This window comes from Lissotriton helveticus, chromosome 5_1 (assembly GCF_964261635.1).
Source record: "Lissotriton helveticus chromosome 5_1, aLisHel1.1, whole genome shotgun sequence".
NCBI classification, from domain to species: domain Eukaryota; kingdom Metazoa; phylum Chordata; class Amphibia; order Caudata; family Salamandridae; genus Lissotriton; species Lissotriton helveticus.
The window spans coordinates 403317611-403337023 of record NC_136065.1 but is presented as its reverse complement, the minus strand read 5'-3'; the positions used below and the strand labels follow the sequence as shown (position 1 = coordinate 403337023).

At 47.3% G+C, this 19413-nt stretch overlaps 1 protein-coding gene across 1 annotated transcript in view; it reads right to left on the bottom strand.

Annotated features, from left to right (window-relative positions):
* Positions 1–19413, bottom strand: part of ICMT (isoprenylcysteine carboxyl methyltransferase) — a 104623-nt gene that overhangs the window by 42034 nt on the left and 43176 nt on the right. The window contains exon 4 of the mRNA XM_078642620.1: positions 7509–7726. Within this exon, the coding sequence (XP_078498746.1) occupies positions 7509–7726 (218 nt within the window). The remainder of the gene's footprint in view (positions 1–7508; positions 7727–19413) is intronic.

Sequence of the window (19413 nt, the reverse complement as noted above, 5' to 3'; positions counted from 1 at the left end):
GGGTCAGTGATGGACATATGACCCCCGCACTCTCTACAGTGCTTGAATCTGGACTGTCTCTGTCACCATCTTACAGCTACAGTAAAACCTGGAGAAAATACAAAGTAACTCGAAAACAGTATGGAGAGTCCCAGAAAACCGTTACGCGTCAACGGGGCGGAAAAAAGGGAACTGATGCCATCACGGGGACAAGGCTCTTTTATGGCTCCGGGGATATCATGCGGAGTCGCGAGCGGAGCCTTGGCATTGTGACGACATGGACTTAGAAAATAGTGCTTCCAATAAGAGATTAGTCGCATCCCCTGGTGCACACCTTCTCTCCTTGATAGTGAATCAGGGATTCCTTATAAAGGTTAAATCATCACGCTCTTCAGGAATTCAATGAGAAAGACTTTTTTTTCATCCACAAGTTCATTTGTTTCTCTTTCTTCATAAAATTCTTTTCATTTCATTGTATATAATGTATTCACTTGACATCAATGCCTCATTATTTCCAATGCATTTCGGGCATTATTTAGCCCTTCATCAGGGAGCATTTGCTAGAAAAGATGAATTAAACAGAACAGATCACAAATGACAATAACACCTTGTCAATAAGCAAAAAATGTATACAGAGTTTTTTGTTCATTTTGTGCAACCTATTAATATGTATAGCGTTGGTGAGTCTGTGTCCCGTGATAGTGATTGTGACGACATGGTCAGCGAGGAGAGCTAGGAAAAAAGTTTCAGCGGAATGTTGGCGCAGGGGATATTCAAAAGGTGAGGAATCCACAGGCAGATGTATCCATCAGAAGACAGAGATACTGGCTCGCGGTGGCTGGGGCTGTGCTTCCAGGTCAGTAGTAAGCCAGAGAGGCAGCGACAATAGGGGGACAGAGTGGCTTCTCTGCTGACAGTTCCCCTCTGCCTACAGTAAGGACCTCATGTGAGGCCGTTTTTATTTATTTTTCATTTGTTTATGTACATGGGGGATTCTGTTTTTTGGCTTTTTTTTTTTTACCACCTTCATTATTGGTAAAGTGACGGTTTCATTTTGTGTCTCTGTTCCGGATTGGTCCCTTGGGGAAGGGGGTGTGAGACGGGAGGTGAGGTTCTGCCTATTTGAAGGGGGCTTCCTGTTCTGTACTCCTTATTGTTATGATGGTGGGGGAAGAGAGCATCCAAGCGCAGGCATGTATTGTCAATCAATCAATACATTTGAAGAGCGCGCTACTCACCCGTGAGGGTCTCAAGGCGATGAAGGGAGGGGTTGGGGGGGTGCAGCTACTGCTCGAATAGCCAGGTCTTGAGGTGTTTCCTGAAGGTGAGATGGTCCTGGGTCAGTCGTAGGTGGGCGGGGAGGGAGTTCCACGTCTTGGCGGCCAGGTAGGAGAACGATCTTCCTCCGGTGGTGGTTCTGCGAATCCGTGGGACCGTGGCGAGGGCGAGGCTGGCGTAGCGGAGTTGGCGGGATGGAGTGTAGAACGTGAGGGGGTTGTGGAGGTATTCGGGGCCAATGTCATGGAGCGCTTTGTGTGCGTGGGTGAGGAGCCTGAACGTGATCCTTTTGCTGACAGGGAGCCAGTGCAGGTTTCTCAGGTGGGCAGATATGTGGCTTTGGCGAGGGATGTCGAGGAGGAGTCGTGCGGAAGCGTTCTGTATGCGCTGAAGTCTTTTCTGAAGTTTGGCTGTGGTTCCTGCGTATAGGGCGTTCCCATAGTCCAGTCGGATGGTGACGAGGGCCTGGGTGACAGTCTTTCTGGTTCCGGTGGGGATCCACCGGAAGATTTTCCGGAGAATGCGCACGGTGTTGAAGCATGAGGATGAGATGGCGTTGACTTGCTTGGTCATCTTGAGGGAGGAGCCCAGGATGTATCCCAGGTTGCGTGCGTGGTCCGTGGGTGTCGGTGCGGTGCCCAGCGCTGTGGGCCACCATGAGTCGTCCAAGGCGGATGGGGATGGTCCGAGGATGAGGACCTCCGTCTTGTCTGAGTTCAGTTTCAGACGGCTGAGCTTCTTCCATTCCACAACGTCTTTCATTTCTTCCTGGAGGTTGGTTTTGGCGGAGGCTGGGTCTTTGGTGAGGGAGAGTATCAGCTGGGTGTCGTCGGCGTAGGAGATGATGTTGAGGTTGTGTTTGCATGTGATGGCGGCGAGGGGGCTCAGGTAGATATCGAAGAGGGTTGGGCTGAGCGAAGAGCCTTGGAGTACGCCGCAGATGATCTCGGTGGCCGCGGAGCGGAAGGGAGGGAGGCAGACTCTGGGTCCTGTCGGAGAGGAACGAGGTGATCCAGTTCAGGGCTTTTCCTTGGATCCCAGCGTTGTGAGGCAGGTTGTTAGGGTGCGATGGCAGACGTGTCAAAGGCGGCTGAGAGGTCTAGGAGGATGAGAGAGGTTGTTTTCCTGTTGTCAAGCAGGGTCCTGATGTCGTCGGTGGCTGCGATGAGGCCGGTCTCGGTGCTGTGGCTGGGATGGGTCGAGGGAGTTTAGCAGGGAAGGGAAGAAGAGAGATGGGTCGGAAGTTCTTGAGGTCTTTAGGGTCCGCTGTGGGTTTCTTCAGAAGGGCGTTGATCTCTGCGTGCTTCCAGCTCTCTGGGAAGGTGGCGGACGTGAAGGAGTTGTTTATGACGTTCCGGAGGTGGTGTGCAATGATGGTGTCGGCTTTGTTGAAGATGTGGCGAGGGCATGGGTCAGAGGGAGAGCCAGAGTGGATGGTGTTCATGACGTGGGTGGTGTCTTCAGTGCTGATGGGGGTCCAAGCGCTGAGGGTGGTGGTAGGGGGCGTTGGTTTGGTGCCTGGAGACTGAGTCGTGTCGTGTACATCGGCGATCTTGCGGTAAAAGAATGTGGCGAGGGAGTTTCAGAGGTCTTGCAACGGTGTGATGTTGCTGCTGGCGCTGGGGTTGGAGAGCTCTTTTACGATGCTGAAGAGTTCCTTGCTGTTGTGTGTGTATGTTGTTGTCCAGCTGCTCTTTGAACAATGTTCTTTTGGTGGTGCGGATCAGCTGGTGGTGTTTGCGAGTGGCATTCTTGTCAGGTTTTCTGTCGTCTGTTCGCGGCGCGAGGTTCTCAACAGTTCGGCAGGATTTCTTTGATTCTTTGAGGGCATCGGTGAACCATGTGGTTTTCCTGTTGCCGGTCTTGCCTGGAGGGTTCTTCAGTGGAGCAAGGGCGTTGGCGCAGTTGGTGATCCACTGTGCGAGGATGTGGGCTGCGTCATTGGTGTCGGTTGGTGGGTTCTGGCTCAGTGACGTGGTTAGCTGGTCTGTGGTGACTTTGCTCCAGCATCTGCGGGGGATCTGGTGCGGGTGATGGTGGGATGTAGTCTTCTTAAAGATTAAATGGATGCAGCTGTGGTCGGTCCAGTGTAGTCCGGTGGAGTGGCTGAAGGAGACGTGGTTGCTGGCGGAGAAGATGGGGTCGAGCGTGTGGCCGGCGTAGTGGGTGGGGGTGTTCACCAGTTGCTTGAGTCCGAGGTTGGCGAGGTTGTCGAGCAGGGTGGTGGTGTTGTTGTTGTCGTTATTGTTCTCCAGGTGGAATGTCAGGTCCCCTAGGAGGATGTATTCTGATGAGGCGAGGGAATGCGGGCTGATTAAATTGGCGATGGTTTCACTGAATTGTGTGCGCGGGCCCGGGGGTCTGTAGATGAGGGTTCATCCGAGGGTGGTCTTGGGGGTCTGTGTGGATCTGGAGGTGTAGGTGTTCGGCGGCGGTGAAGGTATCTTCGGTGTTGGTCGTCAAGACTCGTCTGTGGAAGAGTAGCAGATTCCTGCTTGTCGAAGCAGGTACAGGGGCCCGGGGGATCCTTCTGTTTTGCTCTCTGCCTCTTCTCTGGGCCAAGCTTTGGATGACGAGGCTAAGCCCAGGCGCAGGGCGCTTGTTCTGCTGTGGGTTCGGTGGGCTCCCCCTCTGGAGAATCCTCAGCTTTTAAGGCTGACCGCCCTTCCACCTCTACTGGGAAGTTGGTGCAGAGAGAGGAGATTCCAGACATTCTACAGCACATCCGTGTGAATGTGAGGTTTGAGCCTTTTTCATCCTCTGAGGCAGTGGAAGGCATGTTCCCACAATATGTTAAGCCTCCTGTTTTTGCTATGCAATTTCATAACCAAATTAAGGACTTGATCACTGGTGAATGACGTGACCTGGAAACACTCCTCAGAGCTCAGGTTTCTACAGAAGCCGTTTTCACTGGAGGAGGGTGAGGACTCTCTTCCGCACACTGTTAAGGTGGACACCATTCTGGCTACTCTGATTGGTCGTACTGCGATTAATCCTGGGATTGTTCTCATTCTGATGCTACAGACAAAAAGATTGAGGGGTTCATAAGAAGGCTTTCTCTGTAGAAAATCTGACTTTGAAAGCTGGTATTTATTCAGCATATGCAGCTCAGTCTCTTTTTCTGACTTTGAGAAGTTGGCCACAGCGATTCAGGAGGGAAGCTGAGTTGCTGGTTCACATGAAAGCAGCAGGCCAAGTTGCTGGCTTGCATGCCTTGAAATCTTGACGACTGGTTCCATGGTGTTAACTTGGAGGAATTTGTGGATGCAGGATTGGAAGGCGGACTTTTCTGAGAAGTCTTCTCTCCTGAAGATCCCGTTTGAGGGTAAATTGCTATTTGGGGATCAACGGGAGAGCATGATTACCAAGGTTTTCAAGGATCGTAAGCATGCTGTGCCATACAAAGGGAAGACTTCTGCTTCTTCGCATCGCTTTTAGGCTCTGCCTTCTTTATCTTCTTAATTTCATTCCTCCTGGAAGCCCTCCAATCCTTTTTTGGAGCATCAGAGGAAGTTCCAGCCGAAAAAGTTTTCGGCCTCGATGGGTGCCAAAGATCAGCATAATTCTTTCAAGCGGAAGTCCTGACAACTATTGCAGGTGGACGGCAATTCCTGTGGGCGGAAGGCTTTTATTTTTTCATAACACATGGCGTCAGGATGGGAGGGATCATTGGGACTTGAACATTAGAAGTAGTGGCTATCGTATCGACTTGGTCACTCTGCCTCCAGGCTGGGGCACCATCTGTACTCCTTTCCCAAGGGATCGGGGGAGTAGGCGGGCTCTTCTGCAACTGTTCCGGTACCCGTGGAAGAACAGGGGCTGGGTTGCTATTAGATTTTTTTTTTCTAGTTCAGAATGTGCCCAGTGGTTTCAGGCCAGTTCTAGATCTGAAGAGAGTGAATGGGTGGGTCAGGATCGTTCATTTCAAAATGGTGATCTTGCAGTCCATAATTCCCTTGGTCAGTGTCCGGGACTTTATAACCTCCATTGACCACCAAGACGCCCCAAGGGTCTTCACAAAGCTGTTGGGTGCTTTGGTGGGGGTGGCTCACAGTCAGGGAATCTGTCATTTTTACCTCGACGACTGGTTGGTTCACACTCCCTCAAGCCTGTTGGCTCAGAGACTAACAAGGGTGGTGCTGGACATTTTGCAGGAACACATTTTTTTTAATCAATCCGGACAAATCCTGTCTTGTTCCGCCCGGGACGTCTCTTTATTGGGGCATGGTTTCGTACTGATTTGGGCGTTGACACGTTGCCCAAGGTGCGGATGGGGAAGATCCGGTCCGTGACATTCGGAGTTTTGACCCGCCAGGTGACAGCGTATTGGCTCCAGGTTTAGAGGGATCCGGCTCCAACTGTGTTTCCTGTTCCCTGGCCTTGCTTTTATTTGCACACACTGATGGCTCACATCCTGGCACATTGGTCTGCCCATTGTCTTCCTCTAACTTCTCAGATTCCTGTCTCCCCTCAGATCCGGGTGGACCTGGGTTGGTGGCTTGTCAGGGATCATGTCCTGAGGGGTGCGTCTCTCTCCCTACCTGCCCTCTTGATTATCACAACAGATGGCAGTATGTCGGGTTGAGGTGCCTGGATGGGGGTGCATAAGGTCAAGGGCTCTTGGTACCAGTCTCAAAGCAGGCAGTCTTCGAATTGGAGGGAGTTGGAGGCTGTCTGCTTGGCTCTGAGGGCCTTCTCTAGGGTTCTGAAGGGGGCGGTCATTCTGGTCAGGAAGGACAACGTTACAGAGTGGTGGTGTGTCCCGATGATAGGTCATTCTTGTTGCCCCGGTTTGGCCCTGGGCCTCTTGGTTTCCTCTTCTTGTGGAAAGGAGGGAGGTGGAGTGGTTGTTGCCTCCGACTCCCTCCCCCTTGATATTCCTTGTGTTACAGTGGGATGTTCTGTCCAGGATGCGGTTAGCAACTTGGAGGTTGAACAGCTTGGTCTGCTGCATAAGGGGGTTCCGGATAGTTTTGCTCCGACTCTGCAGACTACTAGGCGCTCCTCTACCAATAAGTCTTACTTGTGTCACTTGCATTCTTTCAGTAGCTGGTGTTGGGGTAGGGGTTTGGACCCCGCTTTTTCTGCCTTGTTTGATGTGATGCTCTTTCTGCAGGAGGGGGCTTCTTTGGGTTGAAGGCTGCCTCCCTTAAACTTCAGGGGGCTGCAATTAAGGCTTTTCGGAGTTCCTGGAACAATCTGTCTGATCTCGATGGTTTAGTGGGTCAGCTTTTCAGGGGGTTGAGTAATGTTCTTCCTTCTACTTGGAAGCGCTTCCCTTCGTGGGATCTCTCTTTGGTTTTGGTGGCATTGATGGCCGTTTCAGCCCCTGGATTTGCCTTTATTGTCCCTTAAGACATTTTTTGTTGGCTATTTCCTCCACTCGGCGTTTGTGTGAGCTGGGCACTTTGTCTTGTAAGCATTCTTTTTGTAGGGTTTTTGAAAACAGAATAATTTTGAGGCCTATCCTTTACTTTTGCCCAAAGGTTGATTCCCAATTCCATAGGGACCAGGAGGCAGGAATGCCTCGTGTGTAACGCATAGAAGAGAGGGAGGAGGACTCAGAGTAATTACAATTGCCATTAAGTAATTGAAGCATTGGTTGCTCAACTGCTTGGGCAGGGAAAGCGGTCTATCTGTGCTGGGATATCCCTATATTTCTGTGCTGGGACATCCCTATTGTTGCTTGTTTTTGCATAATAAAGTGATTTAAACGTAAAGTAGGCTTGTAGCCATTTTTCTTCACAGTAACATCTGCTCTCAATTTACCAGACTTTAACATATCTTGCGATGCTGATGTTTGTCAGAGTATTTTTTAGATCATGTTAAAGATAGGCGTGCAAGCCAGTTACAAAGGACTCTGGGATCGCTTGATTTGTCAAAAGGCCCATATTTTGTTCCTTCAAATATAAATTCACACTTTTAGACACCACGTTTCACAGCACGTTTGATGAAAGATATGGTTGTACCACATCTCGGACAATGATCTTAAACTTTTAAAGGTATAGGACTCACTTGACTCTGCAAACTCACACACAAAAGCACATACGCAGAAGCACATTAATGAGGTGAATGAGACCAATATTTAGAGCATAAAATTGGCACAATGTCAATATCTCCTGTACCAACTAAAACGTTCATGAGTAGTGTGTAAAATATGGAGGAAGCAATACAGATTTCACGGCTCCCACATTGTGTTTAGACTAGCAATACCTATCCCAAATTCTGAGCAGATATTAAGCATGACTTACCTGTGTTCCAATACTCCAGTAAAACCAGCCTACATAAGAAGGATGCCTGAACCAGGAGTAGACACCAGCTGTCACAAGAATATGAGTATTTGACTTCTCATTCTGGACAATATGATTGAAGTTTGAACCAGCAGTAAGCATTGCAGCTTTTCTCAGAGACTCCCCGATTATCACCATCATTAATCCAATTAGAGCAACCCATGTTATTTGCTTCATATCTGTAAATGGGGGAAAAATGACATTTCTGAAAAGTTTATTCCACTGTGTATTGTAGGGTGAAATAAAACAAAATGTTTGGTTTAGGAATGAACTCAAGTCACCTTTGTAATGACCACCAAGAACAAAACATTTATTTTTCCTGGTACATTTATCACAAATGAAGGTAATCTGCTAAACATAGCTTACAAGTGGGTTCTAAACCATTCTGGTGGATTGTGCATAATCAGTAATATCAAGATCTGGATAAACCTCGCCAGCCAGTGCTCATGGCCTGTTCGCAGTCACATATCACGGTCTTCTGTTGTAGAGAGTAGACCATGCCTATGCATGGGAAAGGCAGTTAAAACCAGGATCAATGGCTTGGGGGGCCAAGGAAAGACAGGCTAGGTTTGTGTAGGAGGCTAGCCCTTTATATGAAATATCAAAATGAGACATGTCATGAGACTCAGCGAGGAGATTCACACCAATTTATAAAAATAACACCTATCTTTAGATATATTTAGGCACCAGAACCAAGAGGATCATGCAAGTACGTTTTGCAAGAGAAATTCTTTTGTATTCAAAAAGCCGCCACATTGTGCAATTTTTAGAAGCTGCAATGTTATCCTATGGAATGAAGAGCAAGTACGGCATTGGGGTACAGTACAACAATTTACGGGACCAATCTCCCGGAGTTAAAGTGAGTGGCGGGCAATGTCTAAGGCAGCACCAGCAGAACACCAAAAGTGGCACTAGGGTGACCATGTGCAGGGTTGCACAACAGCGTTGGGTGTCCAATGCAAGTCTATGGAATGCGGTCATCATGTAAAGAGGCTGGAGTCTAACTGGGGTGGGGCAGTCTGGCTGAACCAACAGGAGGGCTTAGGCCTCACAATGCTTGTGGATGTAGGGACACCTTTTGGTCCTCTTCTCCACAGCCTAGGTGCGAAGGGGGCAGCGGTGTCTTTACTTGTTTGGTTTTCCTTAATGGGAGCAGTCGCAGTATAGGGGGCCTGTGTGCAGAGGCTGCAGGCGACATCAAGAGGTCAACAAGAGGCGAAACCACAGTAGACTCAGTTTCTGAAGAGCTGGGGGACCACACTGACACGGTTGGCCCACTTCAACTCGGCCTTGGATCGACAGGTGCCGTGGTGTCTTTAGGAGTCGGGTTTTGGCTGTCTTGATGCCCTCTCAGGTCTCTTGGGTTGCCTGCAGAGTGCAGGAAAGCAGGTCCGCTGCTTCATGGGAGTTCTTGGCTCCTGGGCAACGTACTGGCAGGTTTCCCAGGCTTTGGGGGTACCGCAGCTGCAGGACAAGTCATCTTTTGGCGCAATTGCCGAAGTCAGCAGACAGGACAAAAAGGTTGGCGCCAAATCAGTTGCTGGGTCTTCAGTTCTTGCTCTTTGAGACACTTCACATCAGTCTTCTTTTGGGTCAGCAGGATCTGCTTTTCTGGTGCCAGGTGCTCCCCTTAATATTGAATTTAAGGATGTTAGGGGAGTGTAGGGTAGTAGCCAATGGGCTGACCCTTGGGGTCACTACGCCTTCTATATAACTACTTCCTGTATGAAGTGGGCATAACTTTGTCCCAGAATTCCTACGTTAGCCAACACAAAGACGGCTGACTCCGAAAAGTTGTGGCCACCCCAGATTAGGCCACCTTAGGGGTAGAACAAGCCTGTGCATGGGCATGCCTGCCCGACCAGATAATTTTCCCACCTGTCCAGGTGCCAAAGGGCTCTGGACAAAGGGGGTCAGCTTCCTCTCCTCTGAGGGAAACCAGACTAGCATTTCAAAGGCGGTAGCTTCTTTGAAGCTCCCCTGTCTTGGAATGCTAATCAGCAAGTCATCCTGGGGGAGGGGCGGGGGTTATCATCCTCATCCCAAGTAGGCTTTGTTTCTAACCTTCTGAAAACAAAGGCTCTCACCATTGGGGGTCAGACACTCGTCTCTGGTGGCAGGCTGGCCGGAACCATTCAGCTAATGCATCATGGGCTGGTAGATTTTCAAGGGGCATGTATGACTACATCCAATACTGGAATCAGAGTGGGTTTATTAATACGAGATGTTGGATACCAAATATCCCTATTTTCAGTGAAGCCATCATGTAGCTGGGAGCTCGTTTTCACCAGTGCCCAGCACATGTTTCACTTGCACTGGCAGTAATGGAACCGACCAGCACAGAGGCAAATCTGCTCATGCAGGTATGCCCTCACATGTAATATAAAGCACCCGGCCTTATGGCTGTAAAGTCTGCTGTAGGCGTGACTTACAGATATTACATATTACATGCTGTGTTAGGGGACAAGGCACACAGGAATGTGGGTCATGTTGCGTTTTGACTTTGGTCTGCACCAAAACACTCAGCCTGCAATGGCAATCTTGCATGTGTTTAGAGAGGGGGTCTCTTAGGGTGATTCAATGTGTGCTGCAATAGCCCCGAGAGACCCTTCTTTAATACCCTAGGTACCAGGGTTAGCATTTACTAGGGACATATGATGTGTTAAAGGTATTGACAATTAGGTGGAAACAATTGTACAGTTTTGGGAAAGAGTTCTGGCACTGTAGACCAGGTTAGCAGGAACCAAATGCACTTCCAGTCAAAATCACATGAAACAACAGGCAAAACGTGGGGGTGACTATGTCAAAAAGAGGCTCTTTCCTGCAGTTTGGCTTAATGTGATTCATAGTTTGATATTAGAGTATGCTAGATGTTAATGAAGGCAAAACAGATATCTTACATCTTGGAGCAGGTAGATCCTTCACACTTCTGCTTGCCTGGCCAGATGCTCCAAGACTACCATTGTTAAAAACATGAAAGGCTGTCAACAGGTAGAGCGTTAACAGATTACAAAAGTGTAACAAAATAGTAGCACATTTCAATTTAGATATGGAAAGAAAATCCTTCCTTTTTGGATTTGTAGGGTAGGGTCTAATTGATTCGAGCAATTTTACTCTCACCTGGATTATGGCTATAGTCCACGTACTGGAGTCTAGGCAACTCATTTATTTAGACAGCAGGGGTACATCCTTAGACTAGAAAAAAAATACCATATCACTCTTTTACACTCATTTTACACTGGAACCCTCTGAAGAAGCGGGGGAGTTGAAAAATCTTTGTATATGTCTGGTAATTGAATGGTGTGAACTTAGCTTTTAGGCATCTCTGCAAGCCTCACAGAACAACCGGATGTTCAGATCAAATGTACCTAATAAAGGCATTGAAGACAACAGACCAGTAAACTGTCGAGATCCAGTGACCAGATAAGGGCGATAGTGGCAAAACTCTTTAAATCTGTTCTCAGAATTAAAATATGACCAGGGATCATTAGTATAAAATGCCTTTCAATTGTCTGTCTAGGATTCTGAAAACTAGCTTTGCTTCAGAAAAAAACATGTGATTGACTACCATAAAATTACAATTAAAAATAAAAACTTCTGATGTTGAAGTTACCCCTGGGGCTGTTTCCAACACTTCATTGCGATCCCCAGAGTGAATAAAACAAGGTGTATATATGCATCCAATAACAAAATAACTTAACATAACACAGGTGAAGAATAAGCGCCAGCAAGCTAAATAATGGTTTCAAAGAAATGTTCATTTTTCAGCTTTCAATTTCAGGTACACTCCTTCAATTTATAAACTTTCGTTTAGCTCTGTCTATGTCAGGAATCTTGGAAAACATTCACAGATACAAATAGTAATTTTTGAAAATTATGTCAAACATTTTCTTTTAACTAAGATCAAATTATACTTAGACATTTTGCACTATAAAAACACTTTTGGCTGAAACAACTGTCATGTCATTTAAGAAAATTTAATTAAGCACGAAAGTCCTGTACTTGGGCATTTTCCTTGATATTCATTAACATTAGAACAGAGCAGCAAGGGCATCTCTAACGAGGATCTCTTTTACTCTGAACGAGAAAACCAAGGGATTTGAAGAAAGAAATAATATCTGTGAGAATGCCATTAAGCAAAAACGTTGCACATTCATATCTGGTACAACAGTATGGCCTTTTTAATGTCAGATTTCATGCAAAAATCTCCAAGCAGACACTCTGCACATAACACGTTGAAAATATTGCTACTGTGTAGGATTTTATAGGCTTTTCCTTTAGTGGGATGGGCCCAACATCTAGAATTTCCAAACACCTAGACCCGAGTAAATCCTTACTTTAGTCGCTGTATCGTCTTAGGCTCTTGAAGAGACCTTTCAGCTGGTGAGGTTACAATCGGGAAGAAAGATGGCAAAGAAATGATAAGATTATTATGAAAAGAAAAATGTGGGTGTTAAAAGGGTAACATTCTGAAAGGCGTGTAACAATGGTAATACACTGTAGGATTAAAAGGTGCACAGATTTAGGATCCCACTCTTTTCCTGGGTACTAAAAAGGTTATTAACCCGAAAAAGCATTGGAAAAGCCAAAAGGTCTCACATTGGGCACTTAGTGGCTTTCCCAATGCCTTTTGGCTGTACGTCACCTGCATAATGATGCGCAGCATGGCCAAATGGAGAAAATCATAAGGCACAATGATGCCGCAGTGTCATTTTCCAGACATGTTCCAAGCGTAACGACGTGCACTAGTGATTACGCTACAACCTACAAAACGATGTGGCTGAGATTATTTTTTATTCAGATGAAGCAGATTCAGTAAATAATAAAAATGAAATAAAAGTACTACAAAAGAGCTTTTTATTTTTTTTAAAAGGCTGATGGTCTTACAGCAATTTGTTGCCTGCCCCTGCCAAAAAAAGCATTTAAAAAAAAGGTAAAATACAGAACAAGATGGAACAAACACAAGAAGAGTCAACGAATAAGATGCAAGCAAATGAGAGAGACAATAAAGCTAACCATTGGTAAATACTGAGCGGGACTGAAGCCCACTGTAAGTTCTTGGTAAGCCTACAACAAGTCTTTTTCGTCCAAACAGCTTGCACATAGTAAAAATAAGACCGAAAAAATACGAAGGATCTCACTTATGCTAGAATGTAGGTCACATCATTTTGGGGGACTATATTGAATTAATAAGGCTGGGGGCATTCTAAGAATATCAATGAACATTTGAACTGCGAATAAGAACAATAAATGCAAGTGACAATACACAATTTTATGCAATTTATACAGATGTTAATACATCGTCTGCACTCAGTTACTGCACAAAGCAAATAAAACGTACACTACATCATAGTGATTTTGCAATGCAGCTTAAAGTTGATGACAGAGGTTGTTGCGCGATTGAATATGTGTTATTGTACTTAATTTTTTTGTATTCCTTCCAATTCATATCTCTTATAACTCATAAGCATTAACCTCAAGTCTCTGACTTCTAGTGTGACTGAAACATGAGGAGGACCCACGAACTTATCATTCACAAAAGGCACAACAAACCATGAGAGGAATACAAGCACTTGCCATTCAGATGTATGCATTTATACCTATGTATGTATGTATTTGGATTTGTATAGTGCCAACCTAGTATTGACTAACAGAGCACTGTACATTATGTGGTGTGTTGGCACATTTCGTTTAACACAATCAAATATATTTCATTTTTAGGCAGAGGAGACTAGGTGATCTGGCAAGAATCATAATGTTGGGTGAAACTCAAGGTCCGGGATTTGAACCGTAGTCTTCAAAGTCAGCTACTTTAGCCACTAGACCACATCCGACTCTACTCGGTGCTCATCTGCTTGTAGAACATCCCCTCAAAGAAGAATTAGCATGGTAATACTCCATAAGTGTAGCCCTTCTTTACTCACTTCAGGTAACAGGAGTCATCCTTCACACGAAATAGTTTTTCTTTGCTGGAATTACAGAGGTTTTCTAAATTTAATCTAAATCAATGTATATAATATCTCTTCTAAATGCGAGACCTACTGCATTGCAAATGCTTGTTGTTACTGGGGCGCGGTTTTGCAGCATTGCTGCAATATCGGTCCACTGTAACAAAAAGCAGCAGCAGTGTTTCCTACCATCACCCCCTCCCTCGGGGCTGGTCTGACTTAATTGCCACGGCTGGGTTGCGTTCTCAATCCGGCGCTGATGAAAATCCATCAACTAAAGTGAACGAAAGGCAGCAAATGAGAAATATTACATACAAATGTTTAAGTGTACACTTGCACCACCAGTGTGATTCCAGTTTTGTTTGTTGCGTGCTCCTTGGGTGTGCACTCCGTCGTGCACGTGATAATATTGTTGAAAAGCGTACCCCTGAAATGGGGAACGTCCCCTAGTCACTGCTGTGTCCCCAGAAGGGTTCAATTGTTCAATCCTTGGTTTCTACTGAAGAAATTGAGATAGCCATCCGCTATTCGATTGGTTTAAGTCAGTAGTTTTTTATTTTTGCGATTAGAGTTGATATTTACTCCAATTTCATATTATTTCAGTATCCAAATACATGTCATTACTTTGTCCAATGCATTTCGGCTACTTAAAGCCTTCATCAGGGAACATGTGTCTAGAAGTAAATATATGATTTCAATACACAAGGATACGTAAATACTATTTGTTAGAAATGGGATTTCCGGTTGGCTAAGGCTTGCGCCAAAGCCAGGCAGAAACCACCACTCTAGTCAGGGCAAGGGAGTTAAACGCCAAAGATAACCCCTGCTCACCCTCTACGGGCTTATCCCGGAGGCAATGTAAGTTAAGTATTTGCGCACGCACCCCCAGCAACAACATCCCAGGCCCCCCACAAAAGGAACTCCACACAAGGTTATATGTAAAAATAGCCTTTGTATTATACCAAACACATTAGATAAGAAACACACACTTTACAATGTGCCAGAGGCACGGGCAGAATTTACAGGGGATATATGTACAGGACAGGGCCACATGGACCACTGTCAGGAATAAGCACTTTTAGAACTAGCACTTGGTAGAATTAGCACTTTGTAGAACATGGAATACTTGTAGGGATAGCGCTTAGAACATAGAACATATAATAACTGTAGCACCAAATAGCAACTGTAGCACACAACCAGTAACCACCGGTAAGAGGTAAGTACCACCTACGCAACCCTAACCACCTTAGGAAAATATCACGAAGGGAACCATGAACTCACTAGTATAACTATATACTAGGAAAAACAACCACCTAAGCATAAAAACACATTCAGAGGTATAGGCACATAGACATTATACATGATGCAAAAATCACACTAGGCAGGTCATTACAAATTGCGCAAAGATCACATAGGGCCAAAAACCTGTACCCCATGCAAGGGCACAACACCAGAACTGTACCCCAGGCCAACTGGCCTCTCAGGGGCTGAAACGCCCTGTGTCCAAAATGTTAGGGCAGGCTGCACAGGCAGCCAAAGAAGATTCACCAGGGCCTAAACGTAGCAGCTGCCCACTAAGTGCTGGGCAGCTGGGGATCTCTTCTGGGCTTTTCACGTAGGCAAGGGGGCCCAAAACAACATGGGAGGAGGAGAGCCTCGTGGGCTCTAAACAATAATGCCCCCGACGTTGGAGTGCCCCCCTTTGGGGACTCGGAAACCAAGGAAAATGCCCAAGAGCCTCTTGGGCTCTAAAACAACAATGAAATAATGCCCCCGATTTTGGATTTCCCCCCTCTGGGGACTCGAAATCAACAAATTCCCCCTGAGCCTCTCGTGGGCTCTCCACAACAGTGTGCCTTCGTTGGAGTCCCGCTCGGGGGGACTCGAGATGCGAAATTGCCCAGGAGCCTCTCAGGGCTCTCAACAATACTGTGCACCGGTCGTTGGAGCCTCGGGGCTCGGAATGCAGCAATGCGCCGGGGTCACGTCGGAGCCTGGTAGGCTTTAAATAAACAAATGCCCCCTGAGCCTCTCGTGGGCTCTTCAGAAGAAGCGCTACCCGGAGCTGAGGAGCGACCCCGGGGACGCCGGCACTCACCGGCTGTTGGGGAGGCGGCGGCTCCTCTCGGCTGGGCTTCTCCGGTCGGCGGCAGCGGGGCTGTCTCCCTCGGGAGAGCCTCGCTGTGGGGGTAGAACTTCTCCTCTTCACAGGGCAGGAGCGCGGGTTGGCCTCCCGTCCTCTTCCTGCCTGGCCCACAGTACTTCCGGGTCGCGGCTGCGGCAGCCAATGGCAGCGCGGCCCTGGGGTGTGGAGGCGAGCACAGCGCCTCACAGAGGTTCCCCAGGCCGGCAGCGGTGATTTTAGTACAAAATGAGGGGTGGGCACCTTTGAAACCCACAATAAAATTAGAAACGGGGTGGGCACCCGTTAAGGCACCAAGTCGGCAAATGAGCGGGGTGGGCACCCGCGCTGCAACAACCACCCTCACGGGGGAATCTCTCGCCAGGGGATTACCTCTCCAAGGATGCACACGGAGGGCAGGTACAGCGCTCCCTGGGCGCTGGAAGGGGCAACCTGACCCTGGAAGGTTTAAAGGCCCAGAACAAGGGTTCCAGGGCCAAGAAAAGCCTTTAGAAAGTCAGGGGGGGCAAAGGCTGGGCCCAGGGGCCAGCTCACAGGGTACGCCAGGCAGAGAGGCAGTCCCCAGTGGCGGTCCTCCTGGTGCCCAGCAGCAGCAGCAGCAGGCCCCCTCAGATTAAGATCAGGAGAAGAACATTTTGCAAGGGGTCACAGCCCCTTCTTATACCCAGAAATCCTTTGTCTGTGTCTGCAGGGTGGGGGGAACTAGTTGCAGCTGGTTTTGGAGCACTCTGATGTGCTCAGCCCCTATCACTATTCACTGGCCAGGCTAGGGACATTAGATGCACCACAGGGGGCGGAGCCAGCATTGTGTGGCGAAAGCCCAGCCCTATTCAGGTCCCAGGTGCACTCCTCCCTCACATCACTCATGCAGATCTCTCCACTCACCAGCGGGGCAGACCCATCATGACTCATGGAGCCAGGCTCACCAGCCAGCTCCAGCCAATCACAAGCCAGACAGCCAATTCACATAATTTACACAGACAGGCCAATTTCTAGAAGTGGCACTTCCACACTAGACACAATCATGCGGCACACATAATCGCGCAGCATTTAATCACACGAGTCCGCACATACCAAACTCGCACCTGCACTCCCCACGCATCAGGAACTATAAGGGACACATACATTCCCCAAGCATTCCTATGGGAGGGCAGGCCAACCTTACTACACGCACGCACTTTACCCTGGGACACCGTGGTAAAGTGCGCAGAAGCCAAAAATCACTAACACCAGGTCACCATTAAAAGCAAAAAGTTTAGGGGTGAACCTGCCAGAAGGGCCAAGTCCAACACTATTACTAAACAATAATGCCATGGTGAGACCGTGTTTAAAAGACGTTTTCTTGCCACAAAAGCGCTCAATGTGACCAAATACTATTACTAAACAATAATGCCATGGTGAAACCGTTTTCAAAAGATGTTTTTCATGCCACATAAGTGGTCAATGTGACCAATTCATCTTGGTCACCTAATCCGTTTCGTGTGTTGTTATTGACAGTTCAAATTAGGTTAGGTGAAGGTCTGTGCTTAACTGAGCGTGTGACTAAGAACCAAAATAAAATCAGAGTGAGCTAAAACAAAACAGGGTATCAATGATGGTGCTCCGGGGTGCACCGGTGTATTGCCGGTTGTATTTACTCAATCGATTGCATGCTTGATAAGGTCTTGCCTACGCGGTAACTCGCTGTGACTCAGCACACACTCGACTCACAGCGAGTTACCGCGTAAGCAAGACCTTATCAAGCATGCAAGAACAATAACACACCAAGCGTATTAGGTGACCAAGTTGAATTGGTCACATTGAGCACTTATGTGGCATGAAAAACATCTTTTAAACACGGTCTCACCATGGCATTATTGTTTAGTAATAGTATTTACGTATCCTCGTGTATTGAAATCATATATTTACTTCTAGACACATGTTCCCTGATGAAGGCTTAAGTAGCCGAAATGCATTGGACAAAGTAATCACATGTATTTGGATACTGAAATAATATGAAATTAGAATGAATATCAACTCTAATCGCGAAAATAAAAAACTACTGACTTAAACCAATCGAATAGCGGATGGCTATCTCAATTTCTTCAGTAGAAACCAAGGATTGAACAATTGAACCCCTTCTGGGGACACAGCAGTGGCCAGGGGACGTTCCCCAATTCAGGGGTATGCTTTTCAACAAATATTACATACAGCCACCCGGGTGGAAATTAGAAATAAAATAATCCTGCAAAAACAAAAAAAATAGAGCATCACTATTCTCACAAGCCCAGCAAGTTCCGAAGTGCTGTTTCAAAATGTAAGAATTTATGGAGAGCTCAGCTGCTCTGGCTCCGGGTGAATGCTCGAGTGTCATCGGAGCCCCAGGTACAAATATCAGAGGCACTCATTGTTAAAAATGCAACTTTCACAGACACTTCATAATATTGTCCAGTATTAATGCGGAAGGCGCCCACTAGGGAAAACACAGCTCTGATGTACATTTCATCTTGTTTGAAAGTACAAAGGACGGCATTAGTGGGGTGGGGGTGTTTGCATACATTACAGAGAGCGGAGGGGGCTTGGGGGGTTTGAAATCCCTTTGGAGAACAGGAGGGGATGTTTAAAAATATAACGGAGAATGGGAGGGTGGTTGGGATTTAAAACAAAGCAGAGAGCGGGAGTTGGGAGGGTTGAACACACATCGGAGAGTGGGAGGTGGTAGGTCAAAACACAACAGAAGAGAGAATCGCACTCGCAAAAGTATATTAAACAAGCGTGTTGTCCCTGAAGCAGTGCGGCGATTAGATTAAAGTTATAAAGCAAAACAAACAAAAAAAAAATAAACAGAAGGATCAAACCCTAATACTGCTTGCACTGAATAGAAAAGGAAGGCGGAAACAGGACAGCAACAGAAAAGGCGCTTACAGTGAAGTTAACAAAAGAAAACACAGGGATCAAACCTGAACACTGCTTGGCTAATGCACATCTACTATGGATCCGCTGGTGCCTACTTTCGCAGCCCTTCCCTCCTTGTACTGTAAAATATTTAGCCCAAAGAGCCGTCAGGAGTGCAGCGGGGGCATTGTCTCAGCTCGCGAAACTAAAAGCGTGATGGGAGCGCACGACACGCCGTGAGAACGCACATTGGCTGTCCCGGCGCACGCTGAGGATCGCCGGAGAAGACACGCCATCTATCTGCACTGAGGCTCAGAGTCTGAATCGGAGGCTGAACTCTCCTTGAGCCTGGCACGCTCCTACAGCAGCACGGCCAGCGTGACGATGGCCACCTGGGCTGAGAGGTACACTGAGCAACCTGTGAGCTCCAGGGACACGCTGCCGGGCATAGCGATGAAGCATGGCGGAACGACGGTAAGGAATGCGGGGAGAGAGTAGCTGTTGGCAGATGGCTGCTGACACTGGAGGGGGTGCAAGGAGAGCTGGGGATTGTTGATTTACTTCCACGCTAACCACACGTGTTCACGTAGATGCGGCGTGCACAGACAGATGTGCACGCGTATGGTACCAGCAGGAGTTGTAATAACGCCGCGAGCCATACGCGTGCACAGCTCATGTCTTATGCGTGTGACCCTATCCTGTCTCGCATTACTAAGCAAGTCGGCAACAATAGATCTCGCCTACGCGAGCAGTGCATGGCGCTGCATCGCTAGGCGGGACCTAAAAAGGTGCATCACAGTGAGTGGCAGCAGTATTCATAATCCCTTTTTTCAATGTTTTGCCAATGTTGAGAATAGGAAACCAGAAGTTTCAGCACAACATTGGACAATTGTGTCTAACT